Here is an 18,375-nt window from a genome sequence, read left to right as displayed (position 1 = left end):
CCCCCACACACCCCCCACAGCCCTGGGGTCCCGTCTGCCCCATGGCACCGACAGGGGCCCCGGCCTCGCGGTCACACCAAGCATATATTTTATTGAAAGACCAAGTGGATGACAGGGCGGTGAGGGAGGACCTGGAGCCGGGTTTGTACAAGTGTGGGGTGCTCAGGACTCCTCCTGTTCTGTTTGTCACGAGATAAATATCGGTACATCGAGCGCGTGTGTTATCGTCACTAAACTAGCACTGGGCGGAGAGGCGGGGAGCAGCACCGCCCGGGCGCGGGGGACGGGGCGGCCCTGCCCGCTGCCCCCACGGCCGCCCCGCGCGGGTTTCCCGCTCGCAGGGCAAATCCATCCAGGCCGGGGGGCTCCCGCGGGCCAGCGGCATCGCCCCCACCCCGAGCGCGTGTCCTGCGCCCCACGGCCAGCACGGCCCCGCGGGGGACGCGGTCCCGGGGCAGGAGGGGTGGGGGGGCACGGGACGCTGGTGGCGGCTGGGGGGCCGGGGGTGCGGGGGTCCAGGCCAAGGCGCTGCCCGGGTGCGGGGCTGTTCCTGGGGGAGCAGCGGCGGGGGGGCCCCGGGGGGCTGGGAGGGTGGCGCTGCCGCTGTGCAGGGATCCAGCACGGGCTGGGGGGCTCACCCCAGCACCCCCACCTCCCCATGCCCCACCAGCCCCGTACAGCCACCCCCCACCCCATTCACCCCTTTGAGCCCCCACGGGAGCATTTGCCCACACACTCCCCCGACCCCGCTCACCCCCGGCATCTCCGCGCGGTGCAGCGGGGGCCGCGGCTGCTCCCGGCTCCCGTGCCCCCGGGCTGGCTCTGCTCATGCAGGGGGGCAGCGTCTCCCCCGGCGCCGAGGCTCTGCGGTGCCGTCCCCGTGGCCGGGACTCCAGGGCACGGGGCTGGGGCGGTGCCGGGCACCCCCCGATACCCCAATACCCACCGTGTCTGCGGCCCGGAGCCCCCCAAGAAGCAGCGAGGATGTGCGGGGAGTCCATGGGGTGCGGGCTGGAGCGTGTGCGGGGGGGCAAGCCGGCTGGTTTGGGGGGTCAGACAGAGTCTCTGGCCATGTGGGGCTGGAGGGGGGTGCAGAAGCAGGAGACACAGTGGCTGCCCCCTTACTCCAGGTAAATGTCCTCTGTGGGGCAGGCGTACTCCAGGTGCTCCTGGTAATATTCCTGAAACGCTCGGCTGCGAGGGGGGGCACAAGGGGCGGGCACAAGGGGGGGAACAAGGAGGGGGGGCACAAGGAGGGGAACAAGGAGGGGGTACAAGGGTGGGGCACAAGGGGGGAGGTTCAGGGCTGGGCCAGGGGCCGGACCCCTGCACTGCAACCCCAGCCCCCCCAGCCCCAGCACCACAACCCCCCAGCACCACAACCCCCCAGCCCCGGCACAGCCATCCCCAGCACCACAACCCTGCCACAGCAGCGTGGCCATGCCGCCCGCACCCAGCCCCCAGCCCCCCGCACTGTGCCCCCCCGCAGCCGCCTTGTCCCCGTCCCCATCGTACCCGACGCACTCGGCCACGTGCCGCATGGACTCCTGCGAGACGAAGACGTGGCAGGCGAAGCGGCTCAGCACCGGGTGCTTGGTGATGAACCCGAAGTAGCTGCGGGGGGCGGGCAGGGTGAGGGGGGGACACCCCACTCCTGTCCCGTGGGTGAGGGGGGACACCCCGCTCCTGTCCCGTGGGGGTCCGGTGGCCGTGGGGGCTCTGCAGAGGGGACACCCCCAGGGCCGGGGCAGCCGCGCCAGGATGGGGACAGAGCAGGGGGGGCTGGCGTGGCACTGCAGGGGCGTGGGGATGGCGGGGGGGACTCACCAGCTGTTCCGGGGGTGGCACCCGCAGAAGGAGATGTTCTTCATCTGGAAGAAGTGGCTGCAGCGCTCGAACTGGAAGAGAAGAGCCAGGAGATGTGGGCTGGTGGCAGGGCAGGCGCCCACCCCCAGGGTCCGCGCCCACCCCCGGGGTCCGCGCCCACCCCCGGGGTCCGCGCCCACCCCCGGGGTCCGCGCCCCGCGCTCCCCACCTCCTCGTCCCGGCTGTACTCGGCCACGGTCAGGATGAGCTTGATGCCCTGCAGCGTGATCTCCAGGTCGCAGCTGGCCGGGGGGCGCAGGTGCACCGTCAGCTTCCTGGTGGTGGCGATCTGGGGGTGCGGGGCAGGGGGTGAGGGGGTCACGGCGGCACAGGGAGGAGGGGGTCACGGCGGCACAGGGAGGAGGGGGTCACGCCGCGCCGCCCCCCGGCTCGGGCTCACCTTCTGCATGGCGGCGCAGAGGATGCCGTTGCCTTGGTGGTACGGAACCTCCACCGAGCCCAGGAACTGCACGTTGAACCGCTCCACCCAGCACGGGTTCCTCTTCAGGCCTGCGCGGGAACAGGGACAAGGAGACGGTGCCCAGAGCCCCCCCGTGTCCCCATCACCCCCCATGGCCCCCAGGGACCCCACAGGCTCCTACCGACAGCGTCCCTGGCCTGGCCAACCACCTCGTGTGCGTAGAAGGCGGGGAAGATGCCGCGCTCCCCCGTCCGCATGTTGTAGCCCCGGTACCAGTAGTCGTCCTCCTCCAGCTCCACCAGGATGGGGTCGTCCACGTCCAGCTCCAGCTCGTCCTCGTGGCGAGGGATGAACCTGGGGGGATGGACAGGAGGACGTGGGCAGGAGGGACAGAGGGGTGGGAACGGGGCCCCCCGAGGTGGCCGTGGCCGGCTCGGCACAGCCGGGCTGGCTGCTCACCTGAAGACGGCGCGGTGGGTCTGCTCCCGCTCCTCCCCGTTCACCATGCAGGAGAACAGCCCGAAGGACTCTGTGCCTGCGGACCAGAGGCTGCTGTGGGGCGGGGGGCAGCTCCCACCCCACCACGTGGGGGGCACCCCCCACCTCTGCCCACCCAGGGGCTGCGGGACCCTCGTGGCGAGGGGAGCGGGGGGCAGATGGCATCACTGTGGGCTCCGGCCCCTCCTGGGGGTTCCCTGCTGAGCCCCCCAGGCAGTGGCCTAGGACCCCTCAGATGTGACAGCATGTTGGGACCAGCCCTCCCCAGTAAAACCTCGCAGCCCCACAGGGACAGCCCATGGCCTTGGGGTCCATCCCCATGGGCCCTGCAGCCCCCTGCCCCACCTCCTGTGCCATGCCATGCCATGGGGGGACGGTGACAGCTGAGGCAGGATGGCAGAGCTGTGCCAGCACCCAGACTGTTGGCAGCACACCGAGCGCCTGGGACAGCGTGGCACCGCATGGCACGGCACCGCATGGCACGGCACCGCATGGCACGGCACCGCATGGCATGGCACCAGCCACTTACTGGAGGAGCGGGAGGTGCTGTTGACAAAGACATTGAGGAACTTCTTGGAGAACTGCAGGTCGGCCTCAGGGGACGAGTCCTCGGAGGAGCTGTGGGCGTCGGGGGCCACCAGCCCGTCGCCAAAGGCCACCTCGTCCTCCAGGTCGCAGCGGTCGCAGGCGCGGAGCAGGTCGCTGTCGTCGCTCAGCACCGAGGTGCAGCGCCGCAGGCTCACCAGCTCCAGCTGCGTGTGCTCGTCCACCACCAGCGTGTACTTCACCGAGTCGTACGCCAGGGACTCGTCCAGCGCGCCGGGGGCCGCCGGCAGCTGCTCCCCAAAGCTCCCGCGCAGCGCATCCTCGGCGAAGGGGGAGCCCTTCAGGCAGGGCGCCTCGTCCTCGTCCGTGGAGTAGGCCATGGTGAAGCCGCGGTTGGTCTTGGCGGTGGAGACATCCATGGCGGGCGGGCCGGCATCGGGGTCCTGCCCCTGGGGCGCTAACCGGACATCATCGATCATGTCATCGGCCTCCAGGACACCCGAGTCCAGGTTCCCGTTGACGGCCCAGTCCTCCGGGCCGGCGGCCGGCGATGCCGCGGCGGTGCGGTGCTCCCCGGCGGTGCGGTGCTCCCCGGCGGCTCGGTGCTCCCCGGCGGCGCGGTGCTCCCCGGCGGCGCGGTGCTCCCCGGCGGCGCGGTGCTCCCCGGCGGCGCGGTGCTCCCCGGCGGCAGGCTCGGTGCCCGGGGAGGCGCGGGTGGGAGCGCGGGCTGGCGCGGGGCGGCAGCCCAGGGTGGCCAGGACCTCGGAGGCACCCAGCCTGTCGAGGGCCACGGGGCGGCCCGGGAACACGGGTGCGATGGTGTCGTTGGTGGGGTTGCTCATGAAGAGGAAGGGGCCTGGCTCGTCCACGGGCAGCTCCGGCACCGGCTCAGCCCCAGCACCCAGCGCCCGCTCGTCCTCGGCGCGCTGGAGGGAGCTGCGCAGCGTCTCCATGTCCACCAGCTCGATGGCACGCTGGCAGCGCGGCACGGCCGCCGGCTCCCCCGCGCCCACCGGCGAGCCCCGTGAGCCGGGGTCCCCATCCAGCGCCTCGCTCAGCAGCTCGGGCTCCAGGTCGGAGGCCGGGGAGATGGTGTCGCAGAGCGAGTGGGTCTGCTGGAAGCACTCGTCCGGGCACTTGATGGGGTAGGAACCCTCCGAGATCATCTTGTTGACGAGGTTGCTGAGCAGCCAGGGCGAGTCCGAGTCCTCGCTCAGGTCGGGCTCTGACTCGGAGTCGGAGTCGTACTCGCTGTTGTCCTCCTCGTCCGCCTCGGGCATCAGCTTGGGCCCCACAGGCAGGTAGAAGGAGCGGCGGATGCTCTCCAGGCTGTGGTCCGGGTCGATCTTCAGGTCCAGGGGGCCGGAGGTGGAGAGGTCCGTCTGGCCCGCGGGCGCAGAGGAGTCCGCCGGGTTCAGGCTGTCGTAGTAGCCCTCCGTCTTCAGCTCCACCAGGCTCTCCCGCCGCACCACGCCGCGCTCTGGGAGCTCCCTCTCCAGCATCTCCTCCTCCTCCTCCTTGCCCTTGTCAAGTAGCAGCGAGTCTTTTATGCCCATCAGGCCAGGGGCCTCCAGCTCGGTCTCCAGCTCGGCCTCCGAGGTGGGCGAGCTGGCCTCCTCGATGGAGTTGGTGAGGTGGGAGGACCGGCCGCTGCTGCTGTCGCTGCTCAGGTCCAGCTCCGTCTCTGAGATGGAGGAGATCATGTTGCTGACCAGGCGCCCGCTGGCGAAAGCCGCCTCGATCTCCCCCTCCACGTCTGAGTCGGAGCCGGGCGAGCTGAGGTCTTCGCTGTGCCGGCCGCCGGGCAGGAAGGGCTTGGCGGTCCTGCTGGTGAGGTCGGCCTCGATGCCGGGGTCCGAGGAGGGCGACGTGGTCTCCGAGGAGCCCGAGGGGTGCCCGCGCACGCTGGCCGCCCGCCCGGGCTGGGGGCCCTCGCCGTCGGAGCTGAGTGGCTCCGCGGGGCGCACGTAGGCGCCCGCCAGCCGCCCGCCCTGCGCATCCTGCCGCTCGGCCATGGCCACCGGCTCCTCCTGGGGCCGCGGGGAGCCGGGCTGCTCGCGGGGGGCTGCGGGGGACCCCGGGCTCCCGGCGCCCCGGCCACCCCCTTCGCCAGGCACCGGCCTCTCCCGGTTGCCGGCCACTTCGTGCTTTGGGGGGGCGCAGCGGCCGGCGGGGGCCGCGGGTGGCGAGGCCGCGTTGGGGCCGGGGGGAGCCGCAGGCCCTGTTGGAGAGAGAGGTGGTTTAGGGGGCGGCTGGTGGAGGCGCGACGGGGAGTGCGGAGCTCGGAGCGCAGAGGAGATGATATTCATGTTATAATCCTCCCCGGCTCTCGGGGGCGATGGGTTACCATGTGCCAGCGACTCGTGGCTGTTGCCTTGCGAGTCAAAGGGGGAGGGCTGCAGTGGGGCGGGGGCCTGCGTGGCCCCCCCGGGGCTCGGCCCCTTCGGGCTCTCCAGGCAGGGTCCGTCTTGGATGCAGGCGTGGGGGGACGAGTGTCCTGCAAGGGAAGGCAGCGCCGCATCAGCCCCGGAACGCACCAGGCTCTAACCAAAGGGGGATGGCGGCGGGACCCCCGGGCAGGAGCCCCCGTGCCAGCCCCCACCCCTCGGCCCCGCTCCGGACCAGGACCCCGTCCCCATCCTGCACTCACCGGTGTGTGAGGGAGAGGAGGAGGAGGAGTGGAGAAGGGCGTCCTGCCAGGTGGTGCGGTGCGCGGGCGCGAAGCCGCCGTTGTTGTTTAGGGAGTCCTGGGGGGAGAGCAGAGCCAGGGGGTGACCGCAGGGAGGGGGCGCGGGTGGCCGAGCCTGAGCACAGGACCTGAGGGGTGTCTGGGGACCCGGTAATGGGGGGAGCGGGGTGCCCAGCGGGGGCTGCGCAAGGGCCCAGGGGCTCCGAACACGGCCAGGCCAGGGGTGCCCTCGGCACAGCGCGGTGCCCCCGCCGGCCTGGCAGCGCCTGGGCCACATGCCAGGGGCTTATCCAGATTAGGGCCACCACGTCCCCAGCTCCCCTGCCCGGCCAGACACTGTGAGCAGGACCGAGGGACACCCCGCGTGTCCTGCACGCCCCAGGGACAACACCCCACGGGGACACGCTGGCACCAGTGCTGACCCCGTGGGACGCCGGCACAAGGCCCCGCTGTGCCCTGTGTCCCCGAGAGCCAGACCGCGGTCAGCGGGACCCGCTGTGTCCCCGGAGAGCCGCAGCCCAGCGGTGCGGCCGGAGCCGGCAGGGCCACGCTGCCCCGTGCGGCGCGGCGGCAGCTGCGGATTAGTCCTGGCGGGAAGCGCGGGCAGCGGTAATCCCACCGAGCAGGAGATTAGCGAGCGGGGCCGGCGCCACGGGGCACGGGGCACGCACCAGCGTGGCGGCGGGAGGACGCAGGACGGCGGGGAGGGGGCGTCAGAGGGGCTGCGGGTGCTGGGGGGATAGGGATGGGTGCCAGGGGTTTGGCGCCCCAGCACGAGGGTCTCGCCTCCTCCCCAGCTGGTGCAAACAAGCTGGAGCAGGGGTTACTGGGATTGGCACCCCTGGCACACCAATGAGGCCGGATCCGGCCATCGCTGGGGGCTCCGCTCACACCCTGAGGGACAAGGGACCAGGGTGGCCGGTGGGATCCCCCGCTCACCCCACTGGGGTGGGTCAGGGCTGGTGGGCTCTGGGAGAGAGCCCTGCGGCTTTGTCACCCTCCTGTGCCAACCCCCAGCCCCCCAGCAGCCCCCGTGGTGCCCACCGAGAGGGGCTGAGCATCCCCAAGCCCCCGGAACCATGGCAACGCAGCCGGATGCAGGCAGCGCCGCACGCGCCTTCCCACACACTGCGGTGGCGCGGCAGCACCGCGTGCGCATGGGGACACAGGGACACCCCGGCAGCGCCACGTCTGCGGGGACCCCCCCTCCTCCCCGGGAGAGCCCCTGAGCCCAGCTCCAGCGACGGAACAGGGACAGGGGGTGTGCGAGCACCCACGCACACGCGCGTGCAATGCACGGGGCTGGCACACGGCACCCGCTGTGCCCACAGAACCTCAGAGCCCGCCCCAGACACCCCAGCACCCCAGTCTCCTGCAGCCCCACACGTGGGGATGGGGTCCCCCAGACTGGGTCTGGCAGGGCCCCCCTGGGCACCACACAGACCCATCCCCAACGCCCCCAGCTTTGCCACACCGCTGCGGAGCTGGAGCCGGTGTCACCTCTGTCCCCTGTGCCCCCAGTGCCCCCCATCCCAGGTGGGTGAGGCATCGGGGCAGAGCCCCCTCTGGAGGGCCCCCTACCACCCCACAGCCCACAGGGCCCCGCTGCTCCTCCACTGGCCCTGGGGGCAGAGACCACGGCAGGGGGGACATGACACCCTTCCCAGCCCCCCCTCACCTGGGTGCCCGGGGCCGTCAGGTTGAGGGTGGTGGGTCGGTGCTTCTGCGTCTCCTCCAGAGCGGGCGAGGGGATGGGTGAAGCCGAAGGGGATGGTGGAGCCTCCAGCTCATTGCCCTCCTCCTCCTCTTCCTCTTCCTCCTCCTCGTTGTCGTCAATCATCTCAAACTCCTGGAAGTCGTCCTGGAAGGTGCAGACGGGGTGCGGCTGCTCCCCGCGCTCCAGCACCAGGCAGTCCTGGGGATGCGGCACTGGGTCAGCGGCCACGGCCAGCACGGCATGTCCCCGCTCAGGGGGCTCCAGGACAGGGGTCTCCAAGAGGAAAGCGCTCTGGGTTGGGGAGCAGGGCGCCCCAGCTCTGCCAGCACCCTGCCTGCCCCTCCTGCCTGTCCCAGTGCTTCACCCCTCCTGTGTGCCTGCCTGGCCCCTGCCTGTGTCCCCTGCCCGTGTCCCCAGCAGTGTCCCCCTGCGTGCCCGGCAGAGCTGGGGAAGAGCTGAGCGGGAGCCACTGGAAGGCAGGGACAACATGGGGTTGGCTGCTGAGCCGCCCGTGTTCCCCACGACCACCCCACGGGGCTCAGCCAGCGGTGGGGGCAGCCCCTGGGTGCCTGGCCATGGTGGGGGTCCCCGGGCTCAGAACCTGCCTGCGCCCTGCAGCGTGGCCCCTCAGTGCCCTGGATGGGCTTTGCCAGACCGTGTCCCCACCCCGTCCCCACCGAGGCTCTGCACAGCCGCCATGTCCCCAGGGGGCTCATCCTGCACAGCTCATGCACCTTCTCATAGTGGTCCGAGTCGTAGTTCAGCCCGATGCCGCAGTCGTCCGTGATCTCCGACAGGTCCTCATCATCGAACTCCTCCAGGCTGATGTCCTGGGGCGGCCTGGGGAGAGGAGCCGGGGACGTCAGGGCCAGGGACACCAGGGCTGGGAACACCAGGGCCAGGATGACAAACCTCAGGGAAACGCCTCCCGTCCCCCCCGCCACACCACACGGGTCCGGATTGCTGAGCGGCACCACCAGCATGTGCCGGCATCACAGTGCCATCGCCCTGGGTGCCAGCACCGCGGGGACGCGCTGGCGTGACACCACCACCACCGGGCACCGGCGCGGTAGCGCCAGCCAAGCCAACATGGCACGGGCACCCCGAGCCGCAGCCTGGGGTCGGCGATGGCCGGGAGGGGACAGTCACTGCTGGCAAAGGCTTCGGGGTCACCTGCCCCCCAGGGGCCGCTCTCCAGGGGTTCACTCAGGTTGAACCCAAAGCAGAGCAGCGCCCATCCCGCAGTGCTGCCCGCACACAGGCCCTGCCCGCACAGGCAGGGATGGGGCGGCGAGGGAGGAGGGAAGCCCTGACACCCCGACACCATCACACCCTGACACCATGACACCCTGACACCCCGACCCCAGCACCCTGACAGGGCCGCCCTGCCTGCGGTGAGGGCAGCCAGGGAGATGGAGCCAAGGCGTTCCGTCAGGAACGGGGGTGCCATGGAAACCAGTGGTTTCTGCAGGGAAACGAGAAAGAAAAATAAAAAGGAAAAAAAAAAGGAAAACGATGACAACTCTTGGCAGGATTCGGTGTCGAAAAGCGGAAATGAAACGTTTCTGGCAGCTGTGTGGGGTGGGAGGTGCGGCAGCATTCGGGCACCGGCGGGGACCCTCTGCCCATCCTGGCCCCACGGAGACACCCAGGGCCCCCCGAGCCGAGGGCACCCGGCAGCTCCTGGGGGACAGGGCACACGGAGCCCCCGCAGTGGGGACGGGTCTGGGGCCTGGCTGGGACCTCGCTCGGTCTTGTTGGGACCTCACTCGGTCTTGTTGGGACCTCACTCGGTCTTGTTGGGACCTCGCTGGGTCCCAGTCCCAGGACCCCGCCGGCAGCAGGAGCAGCCCCACACACAGTGGGGGGTCACAGCCCGCACGGCCACAGTTGCCCCCGAGCTGCCCCCCCACTTTTGCCACAAACTGCCCTTTTCCAGCCCTTCGCCCCAGGACTTGCTGGCCAGGCGCTCGCTCCCGCCTCACAGGGAGCGAGATCTCCCCAAATCAGATAATTCCCAGAAGTAGGCCATGGAGGCAGCAGCAAATATCCGCAGATTTGTGGCGGAAGCGTCAGAGCCGGCGGTGCAGCCGCAGCCTCGGCCTGCAGCGGGACACGGGCTGCGCCAGAGCCAGGGAGTCCCGGGGATGGGGGGGACCAGGGCCCTTGGGACAGCGGTGGTCGAGCTCGTGTCCCCAGCGCCAGGGGACGCGGGTGGCTGCTCTCCCACAGGCAGCAGGGTGGGGACAGAGCCCTCCAGCTGCTGGGAGCCACTGTGCTCCCTGGGGGTGAGCAGGGCTCTCAGGGGTCCCTCGGTCACCCAGGGGGAGGCAGGCGGGAGGGCAGGGACAGTGCGGCCAGGAGTCCTCGTGGGATGGGGACCGGCAGGGGTCCTGCAAACCCCCCGCCTGGTTCTGCTCCCGCACCCCTGGACCCTCCTCAGCTGGGGACCAACTCCTCCAGCAGCCCCCATCCTGGCCAAGGGGACACACATCGGGCCAGCGTGGCACACCATGGCACAGCGTGGCACACCATGGCACAGCGTGGCCTGGCACGGCATGGCTGCCCTGCCCCGGCCCACACGGGGCTCCTGCCCACCCGCGGCTGAGCCCCGGCTGCCCGGGGAGGCCATTCCCGCTCAGCGGGGACCGACCGCTGTGACAAACCCTGGCTGAAGTTTCTAGGTCACACCACTCCCCAGCTGGGGTGAGCAGGGCGGATGGGGCCACCATGGCAGGATGGGGCCACCATGGCGGGATGGGGCCACCATGGCGGGATGGGGCCACCATGGCGGGATGGGGCCACCAGCGAGAGCCAGCCCGGACCTGCAGCCTCCCAAGGGGACCGTGGCCATGGCCCCGCTGCAGCTGGAGCAGAGGCGGCACCATGACCGCAGGGACGCAGCAGTGGCACCTTGGCTGCACTGGTGAGGAGCGGCAGGCGGAAGGACAGCGCCCGTCCCTGCCATGGCTGCACAGGACTCCACGGCTGGTGCCGGGGCCAAGGTGCAGGTGGGGAACGCCCGAGCGAGGGTCTGGGGCTGACGTGGAGCCGCAGCTGCGTTTCGGGGAGGAGGGAGCTCGCCCCAGCCCCACACACGGGGGGCAGCGGGACACCCCCCCATGGGGTGTGCAGGGACCCGGCGCCCCACTGCGCACCCCGGGCCAGCCGCGCTGCCTCTGCTTGGCACGTCCTGAGCTGGGGAGTGGGGCTGCACGGGGTCCCTAAGGGGACCCGGCATCCATCCTGCAGCCCTGGGGCGCAGAGCGGAGCCGCGCAGGGACAGGGAGCAGGACCTGGAGCGGGGCACAGCAGCACACCGGTGTTTGCACCGGAGCTGCCGGGGGCCGGGCTTGCCGCGGAGCGAGTGGCGCCCGAGCAGGCCTTGGGAAGATTGAATTTCCTCATTATTTTCAGCTCAGCTCCCTGGACAGTTCGCCCTGGCAGCGGCTCTCCCGCAATGGCTGCTCCCGCAGGGACGGGCCAGGACTGCGATGGCAGATGTGCCACCGCTCCCCGCCCTCCCGCCGGCCCCGGCTGCTCCCAGCGCAGGGAAGAGGTGGCAGGGGGGTCGGTGCTGACCCCCAGGGGGCTGGTGTCCCCCACCCCAATCCTGTGACCCGCACCCAGGGCTCCCATGGCCTCACCGGGGCTGGTGCAGGACCGGGAGGCAGGAGCCGTCCCGCAGGAGCGCTGCCAAGGCCCCGCCGCGTGTGCGCCACAGACCCCCACGCCGATCCCTCCGCACCACCGGCTTCTCCTTCCCATCCCATCCGCGGATCCCACCCACCAGCCGCAACCTCCCCAGGGGCCTCCTTGGAAAGGGCACAAGCCGGATGAGGCCCTGGCAGGGCCCGGCTGAACCGGCGCAGCCCCCGGTGCTGGCGATAGCCGGGGCCTCACCCCCCTCACCGGGCCCCGCCAGGCTCTGGGGACTCGCGGGTGCATTTGCCACCACGGCATCCCCGGGGATCTGAACCGGTTCCCCAGCTGTTGTGGGGGGCAGCGCCCGCTCCCCCCTGGCCCGTCCTCCCGGTGGGAACAGCACGGGCCAGCGGTCACGGTCACGGCTCCAGCCCCTCCGCACCCGCAAAGGGGCTTCGTGCTGCCCACGGTGCTGCCCAGGGCTTGGGGCCAAATGCTCCCTCAGGAGCTGGAGGGGCCATGGATGGTCCATGGGGGGGGCAGCAGACGTGGCCAGCGCTGCCACGGCCCCCCCCTCGCAGAGAGCAAGGGGAGACATGGAGGGGCAGCGAGGTCAGTCCTGGGGGATCGAACCCCCTTGCGGGGAGAGGAGCAGGGCTGGGGGGCTCGGGGGCTCCATCCTCATCCACCCCTCACGGCCCCAGCCAAGACACATCCCTGGCCCAGGCCTCCCGACAGCCAAGGGCAGGGATGCGCTGAGGCAGCCCTGACCCCGCACGGCAGCATGTGGGTCAGGGGCTGCACAGGGACCCCTGTGAGCGGGACACCGCCGAGACCCCCAGGGAACTGCTCAGGGCACAGGTCCCTGGCAAGAGGCAGGAAGGGGCCAAGCAGCCACGGCAGAGCCCGTGTCCTCCCCTCCTGCACCGCTGCGACCGGGGACGCCCGGGCCCTGCTGCGCAGCGCGGCTGGGGAAGGGACGGCCTGGGGAAGGGGACAGCCCCGGGGAAGGGGGACAGCCCGGGGAAGGGGGACAGCCCGGGGAAGGGGGACAGCCCGGGGAAGGGGACAGCCATGAGACCTGGCAGCACAGGTCAGAACCAACTGAGGGCACACCCACATCCCCACGGGACCCCAGCTCCCGCTGTCCACAGCTTTTGCACCCCCAGGGCTCCCCACTCCTGTCTCCCGCCCTTCCCCATCTCACTGCCGGGATCCCATGGCCCCACACCGAGCCCACCCATCCTGCACCCATCACTCACCCGGAGACCCCAACCCAGAAGGGCCCTGCCAAGGTCAGTTGAGGTGCGGGGAGGGGGTGAGGGCGCAGCAGTGTGAGGGACCCCCGGGACACGCCACGGCCCTGTGTCCCCAGCTCCCGCAGGACCCGTTAAGGTGACCCGCCACGGGCGCCACCGGGCCTGGCGCTGCTCCCGCGGGGGCCGCGGCTTCAGGGCTTTCGGGAGCACCGGAGCCCCCGCAGAGCCCGGACCCGCCAGCTCCGGGGTCTGTCACCCGGCGCCAGGCGCCCCCCGCTCCGTGCCCGCCGGCACTAGGCCCTGCGGGGCCCCGAGGGCCCGTTCCCGGCACCAGCATCATCCCGCATCCCCGGCCGGGGCCGCTGCGGGAGAGACAAAGAGGCGGCGGCTCCCCCCGCAGCGCCGGGGTGCGGCGGCCCCGGGCACGGCCGAGCCGGGGGGGCCTGAGCCCGGAGGGACTCGGCGGGTGGAGGGGGGCAGAGCGGACCCCGAGCCCCAGCACCCCCCGCCCGGTAGGGAGCGGCCGGGGCTGCTCCGGGGGGGCTGCGGCCGGCGGCTGCTGCGTTAATCCCGGGGCCGCAGCGGGAAGCGCTGCCCGGGCGGGCGGCCTGCGCGGCCCCGAGCGGCGGCGGCCCCGGCCCGGCAGCCCAAGGTGAACGGGCGGGGGAGCGGACGGGAGGCGCCGCGGGGGGGGCCCGGCCCGGCCCCCCGCACCGGGCCCCGTGCAGCCCCGCGCGGCCCGGGACCCCCCGGCGCTGCCAAGGGCGGTGCGGCGGGAGGGGCAGCCCCGCACCGCCGCAGTGCCCCGGCCCCGCGGGCATCACGCACCGCGTCCCCCCAGCCCCGCGCCGGGCTCACCTGCAGCCGGGCGGGGAGAGCGAGTGGAAGGTGGAGAGCGAGAACATCTCGGCGCGATCCGCCATCTTCTCCCGGCCGGGGCTGCGCCGGACTGCGGAGCTGCGCGGGGAGCGCGGCCGGGCGGGGCGCGGGGGCGGGAGCGGGGGATGGGGGCTCCGGGCGAGGGAGGAGCCGGCAGGGGCGGGGGCTGCCGGGGCGAGCGGCGCAGGGTATAGGGAGAAGGTATGGGGGGGCGGGCGGTGGTTGTGGGGAGGAGCGCATACGGAGGGGTGCGGGTGGTGCTATAGAAGGGGAGTAGGGGTATAGGGAGGGGAGCAGGTGGTGCTATAGGAAGGGGAGGGGAGTGGGTGGTGCTATAGGAAGGGTAGTGGGGCTATAGAAGGGGAGGGGGTATAGGGAGGGGAGCGGGTGGTGCTACAGGAAGAGGAGTGGGGCTATAGGAAGGGGGTATAGGGAGCGGAGCGGGTGGTGCTATAGGAAGAGGAGTGGGGCTATAGGCAGTGGGTATAGGGAGGGGAGCGGGTGGTGCTATAGAAAGGTGAGAGGGGCTATAGGCAGTGGGTATAGGGAGGGGAGGGGAGTGGGTGGTGCTGTAGGAAGAGGAGTGGGGCTATAGGAAGGGGGTATAGGGAGGGGAGCGGGTGGTGCTATAGAAAGGGGAGAGGGGCTATAGGCAGTGAGTATAGGGAGGGGAGTGGGTGGTGCTATAGGAAGAGGAGTGGGGCTATAGGCGGTGGGTACAGGGAGGGGAGCCGGGGACGGGGCGGGTGGTCGCTATGGGGAGGGGATCGGGGCATGGCACAGGGGGGCTGTCTAGAGGGAAATGTGGAGGGGCTGGGGGCTCTCGGGGGGGAGGCTGGGGAGGAGCGGGAAGGGGCTGATGAGCAAACAGGGAGCAGGGGGGGTCTCTAAGGAGGGGAGGGGGCGGTTTAGGGAGGGGTGAGGGGCTGGGGGCTCTATAGGGAGGGGAGTGAGGGGCTGTGTAAGGAGAGGGCCAGGAGGCTGTATAGAGGGGAAGGTGGTGGCAGTTCCCTGTGGAAGGGAGCTGGGGTTCTATAGGGGAAAAGAGGGCTGACAGAGAGGGGGCTGTATAAGGGGGGCCAGGGAGTGGGGGTACATGGGGTACGATGCAGGGAAGTGCAGAGGGCTGGGGGGCGCAGGGCTGTGCAGGGGGCGGGCAGAGCTGCAGGGGGGGCTCTGCGGGGGACCCTATAGGGACGTGTGGGGGGATGTATAGGGGAGATTCAGGGGGCTGTACAGGGAAGTGCGGGGGTCACAGGGGGCTATAGGGGAGGAGCAGGGCGATGCGGGGGCCGTATAGGGAGGATCAGAGGGCTGTATTAGAGGGACAGGGGTCTATAGGGAGTGGCATGGGGTCTATAGGGAGATGTAGAGAGTCTATAGGGAAGGACAGGGTGTCTATAGGGAGCTGCAGGGGCTGTATGAGAGGGGCAGGGGGTCTATAGGGGAGCGGCAGGGACTGTATGAGAGGGACAGGGGGTCTATAGGGAGGTGCAGGGCCGTATGAGAAGGGCAGGGGGTCTATAGGGGGGTGCAGGGCTGTAAGAGAGGGGCAGGGGGTCTATAGGGAGGTGCAGGGGCTGTGTGAGAGGGGTAGGGGGTATATAGGGTCATGCAGGGGCTGTATGAGAAGGGCAGGGGGTCTATAGGGGTGTGCGGGGGCTGTATGAGAATGGCAGGAGGTCTATAGGGGGGTGCAGGGGCTGTAGATGGAGCTGTAAGAGGGGGCAGAAGCCGTTTGGGGAGGTGGAGGCGGCGCCAGCCCGGCCTGGGCGGGCAGAGGCGGCCCCGGGGCGGTGCGGCGGGAGCTGTCCGGGCCCCGGTGCTGAACGGGCCGGGCTGTCCGGGCCCCGGTGCTGAACGGGCCAAGCTGTCCGGTGCTGAACGGGCCGGGCTGTCCGGGGTCCGGTGCTGAACGGGCCGGGCTGTCCGGGCCCCGGTGCTGAACGGGCCGGGCTGTCCGCGGTCCGGTGCTGACGGATCAGGGCTGTCCGGTACTGAATAGCCCAGGGCTGTCCAGTGCCCGGTGCTGACGGATCAGGACCGTCTGGTGCTGATGGACCGGGGCTGTCTGGTGCTGAACGGGCCGGATTGCCCGGTGCTGAACAGGCCGAGTTGTTTGATGTCCGGTGCTGATGGACCGGGGCTGTCTGGTGCTGAACGGGCCGGATTGCCCGGTGCTGAACAGGCCGAGTTGTTTGATGTCCGGTGCTGATGGACCGGGGCTGTCTGGTGTCCAGTGCTGACAGATCAGGGCTGTCTGTTGCCGGTGCTGAATGGGCCAGGGCTGATGGCCCAGGGCTGTCCGGTGCTTGGTGCTGAATGGCCCAGGCTGCCCGGTGCTGACGGATCAGGGCTGTCCGGTGCTGACGGACCAGGGCTGTCCGGTGCCCGGTGCTGACGGATCAGGGCTGTCCGGTGCCCGGTGCTGACAGATCAGGGCTGTCCAGTGCTGACAGATCAGGGCTGTCCGGTGCTGGTGCTGATGGATCAGGGCTGTCCGGTGCTGGTGCTGATGGATCAGGGCTGTCCGGTGCCAGTGCTGATGGTACAGCGGGGGGGCAGGCAGGGGCAATGTGGGATCCAGGAGGTGATGGGGGTTCCTGCTTTGGGGGCAGAGAGAAACGAGGGAGGGGAAATAGAGATGGTGGAGGTCAACGGGGGAGGGTGCGTTTGGGATGGAGACACAATGGGGGGCCAGGAGGAGTGGGGGTCTGTGCTTTGGGGAGGGGGGTGCAGTGGGGTGTCCAGGAGGAGTGGGGGTCTGTGCTTTAGGGAGGCGGGTGTAGTGGGGTGCCCAGGAGGAGTGGGGGTTCGAGTTTTGGGGAGGGGGGTGCAGTGGGGTGCCCAGGAGGAGTGGGGGGTCTGTGCTTTAGGGAGGGGGGTGCAGTGGGGTGCCCAGGAGGAGTGGGGGTCTGTGCTTTGGGGAGAGGGGTGCAGTGGGGTGCCCAGGAGGAATGGGGGTACATGCACAGGGACGAGATGCTCAGGAGGCTTTGGGGGGGTCTGTGCAGTGAGGGGACAGGGTGAAATGGGGGGGTCGAGAGGGAGTGAGTGGGTTCTAGAAGCTGCAAGGGGCCCTACAGGCCTTGGGGGTGGGGGGACACTGCGCTGGGAGCAGGACGATACAGTGGGGCGGGCTCAGGGGCAGTGAGGACAATCTGTGCCAGGGGAGGGGCACAGGGGGCCAAAGGGGACAACAGGCCCCAGGTGTCAGTGTGGCTGCGGGCAATGCGGTGGGTGACAGGATGCAATTATGGGGGCAGAAGCTGCTGAGGGCACTGGGTGTGGGGGGGGTCAGAGAGGCTGCAAGGGCCCATGAGGACCCCGAGGCAGTGGGGGCATCCGTGCAATGGGGGACCTTGGTGTCCCCTTTGCCCCCCCGATGGATGGAGCCCCAGGGAGACCAAGGCCACATTTGCGCAAGGGGACAGGTGTCCAGGTGACACCCCCACGCCACAGCCCTCGGAGCAGCACTGGCCCTGCCTCCCCACCCAGCCCCCCTGGGTGCGCTCGGGGTGCAGGGAACAGCCCCCCCGGGTGTCTGTGCAGACAAACCCCCAGCTCACAGGCAGAGCTCAGGGAATGGTTTCCCCATCAGACCCGGCACTGCACGGAATCATTTAGGCTGCAAAAGAACCTCAAAATCCAAGCTTAAAGTCCAAGCAGAGGGACATGAGGCAGCCACCGCCACCCTTCTGTCACCAACAGGTGACTCCTGCACCGACTCCCGTCCCACCAACACCACGGCACGGCCCTTTCAGCACCCCAGGATGGGGGCTCCTGGGGAGGGGGTCACAGGGGAGATGCCCCCCCTTGCAGCAGGGTCACCCCGTGAACAGGGTCACTCCATGAGCAAGGTCACCCCGCGAGCAGGGCGGGCTCGGGGACAGGGTCACAGAGCCCCCGGCAGAGCAGGGTCCAGGGCTGTTCCCTCCTGCGTGTCCCCAGGCACAGCTCCTCTGCCTGTGGCTCCCACAGGGTTTTCCTCTCCTGGTGTCCCCTGGCGTGTCCGTGGTGTCCCCATGTCTGACAGGCTCCTCTGCAGAGGAGCAGCAGCCCCCCCAGCAGCCCCTGCCCCACACTGGCCCCAGGAGTGAGCCCTGCCCCCCTGCCCAGCCATGCTGCCCCGCAGACCCTCCAGCCCCCCCAGCCCTGACTGTCCCCCCAGACAGGATCAGGCAGCCACAACATCGGCTTAGCTGGCAGCGGGCAGATGGCACAGCAGCACAGCTGCCTCCAGCCCCCCGCCCCCGCTGACCCATCTGCTGCCGCAGCAGCGCGGACCCCGCTCTGCCCCCCCGGCACCGCTGGGCTCCGCTCCCGGCGCAGCCCGAGTGTGGGGAGGGGATGTAATCCCAGCTCAGGGCTGGGCGCTGCTGCCCACCCCAGCCCCTCCATGCCCCATCCCCACAGCCCCGTGCCCCACGGGAGCAGAGCTGGGAGCCCCCTGGGGCTGGCACCCCCTCTCTGCCGGCACAGTGGGGAGCCAAGGGGTGACCGTGTGTCCTGACCTTGGCATCGAGGCCCCAGCACCCACTGGAACAGCCAGTCACACATGTCACTTGTCCCCAGCTTTTATTGTGCAGCAGAGGGAGGGACAGCAGGTGCCCATGGGGTGGGTAGGGGGCAGCAGTCACCACGGGGGGGCCGTGCTCCCGCTGCTCTCAGCGCTTGTCACAGCCCAGTGAGGGGGCTCCATCCCTGGGGTGGGGACACCAGCGAGCCCTCACAAGCCCAACTCCCCCTTGGCCAGGAGAAGGTCCAGGTAGGCCCCAGAGATCAGGTCCTCCTCCTCGACCCCCAGCTCCTTCATCAGCTCATGGGCCACACGCTCGCCGTCCTCCACGCTCTG

The 18,375-nt window shown here is 70.5% G+C and overlaps 1 protein-coding gene across 1 annotated transcript; it reads right to left on the bottom strand.

The window, feature by feature from the left end:
* Positions 1–393: 393 nt before the first annotated feature.
* Positions 394–13,836, bottom strand: MAPK8IP2 (mitogen-activated protein kinase 8 interacting protein 2). Its single transcript, XM_065858103.2, has 12 exons — positions 13,500–13,836; positions 8,472–8,577; positions 7,699–7,935; positions 5,982–6,078; positions 3,315–5,828; positions 2,747–2,822; positions 2,469–2,641; positions 2,267–2,376; positions 2,036–2,155; positions 1,828–1,898; positions 1,516–1,614; positions 394–1,194 (listed from the first exon to the last, which is right to left on the bottom strand). The coding sequence occupies exons 1-12, from the start codon at positions 13,562–13,564 to the stop codon at positions 1,122–1,124; spliced, it is 3,741 nt and encodes a 1,246-aa protein (XP_065714175.1). The 5' UTR covers positions 13,565–13,836; the 3' UTR covers positions 394–1,121.
* Between the last annotated feature and the right edge of the window lie 4,539 nt (positions 13,837–18,375).

The sequence above is a fragment of the Patagioenas fasciata genome, chromosome 1 (genome assembly GCF_037038585.1).
Source record: "Patagioenas fasciata isolate bPatFas1 chromosome 1, bPatFas1.hap1, whole genome shotgun sequence".
NCBI classification, from domain to species: domain Eukaryota; kingdom Metazoa; phylum Chordata; class Aves; order Columbiformes; family Columbidae; genus Patagioenas; species Patagioenas fasciata.
The sequence above is the reverse complement of the archived record's forward strand: the minus strand, read 5'-3'. Positions and strand labels throughout refer to the sequence as shown.

Coding starts and splice junctions, on each gene's coding strand:
- MAPK8IP2 (XM_065858103.2), bottom strand. CDS start 13,564: ATGGCGGATCGCGCCGAGATGTTCTCGCTCTCCACCTTCCACTCGCTC. Junction 5,829..5,981: donor CTCCTCTCCCTCACACACCG/GTGAGTGCAGGA, acceptor CTTCCCTTGCAG/GACACTCGTCCCCCCACGCC. Junction 1,615..1,827: donor TGCCACCCCCGGAACAGCTG/GTGAGTCCCCCC, acceptor CGCCCCCCGCAG/CTACTTCGGGTTCATCACCA.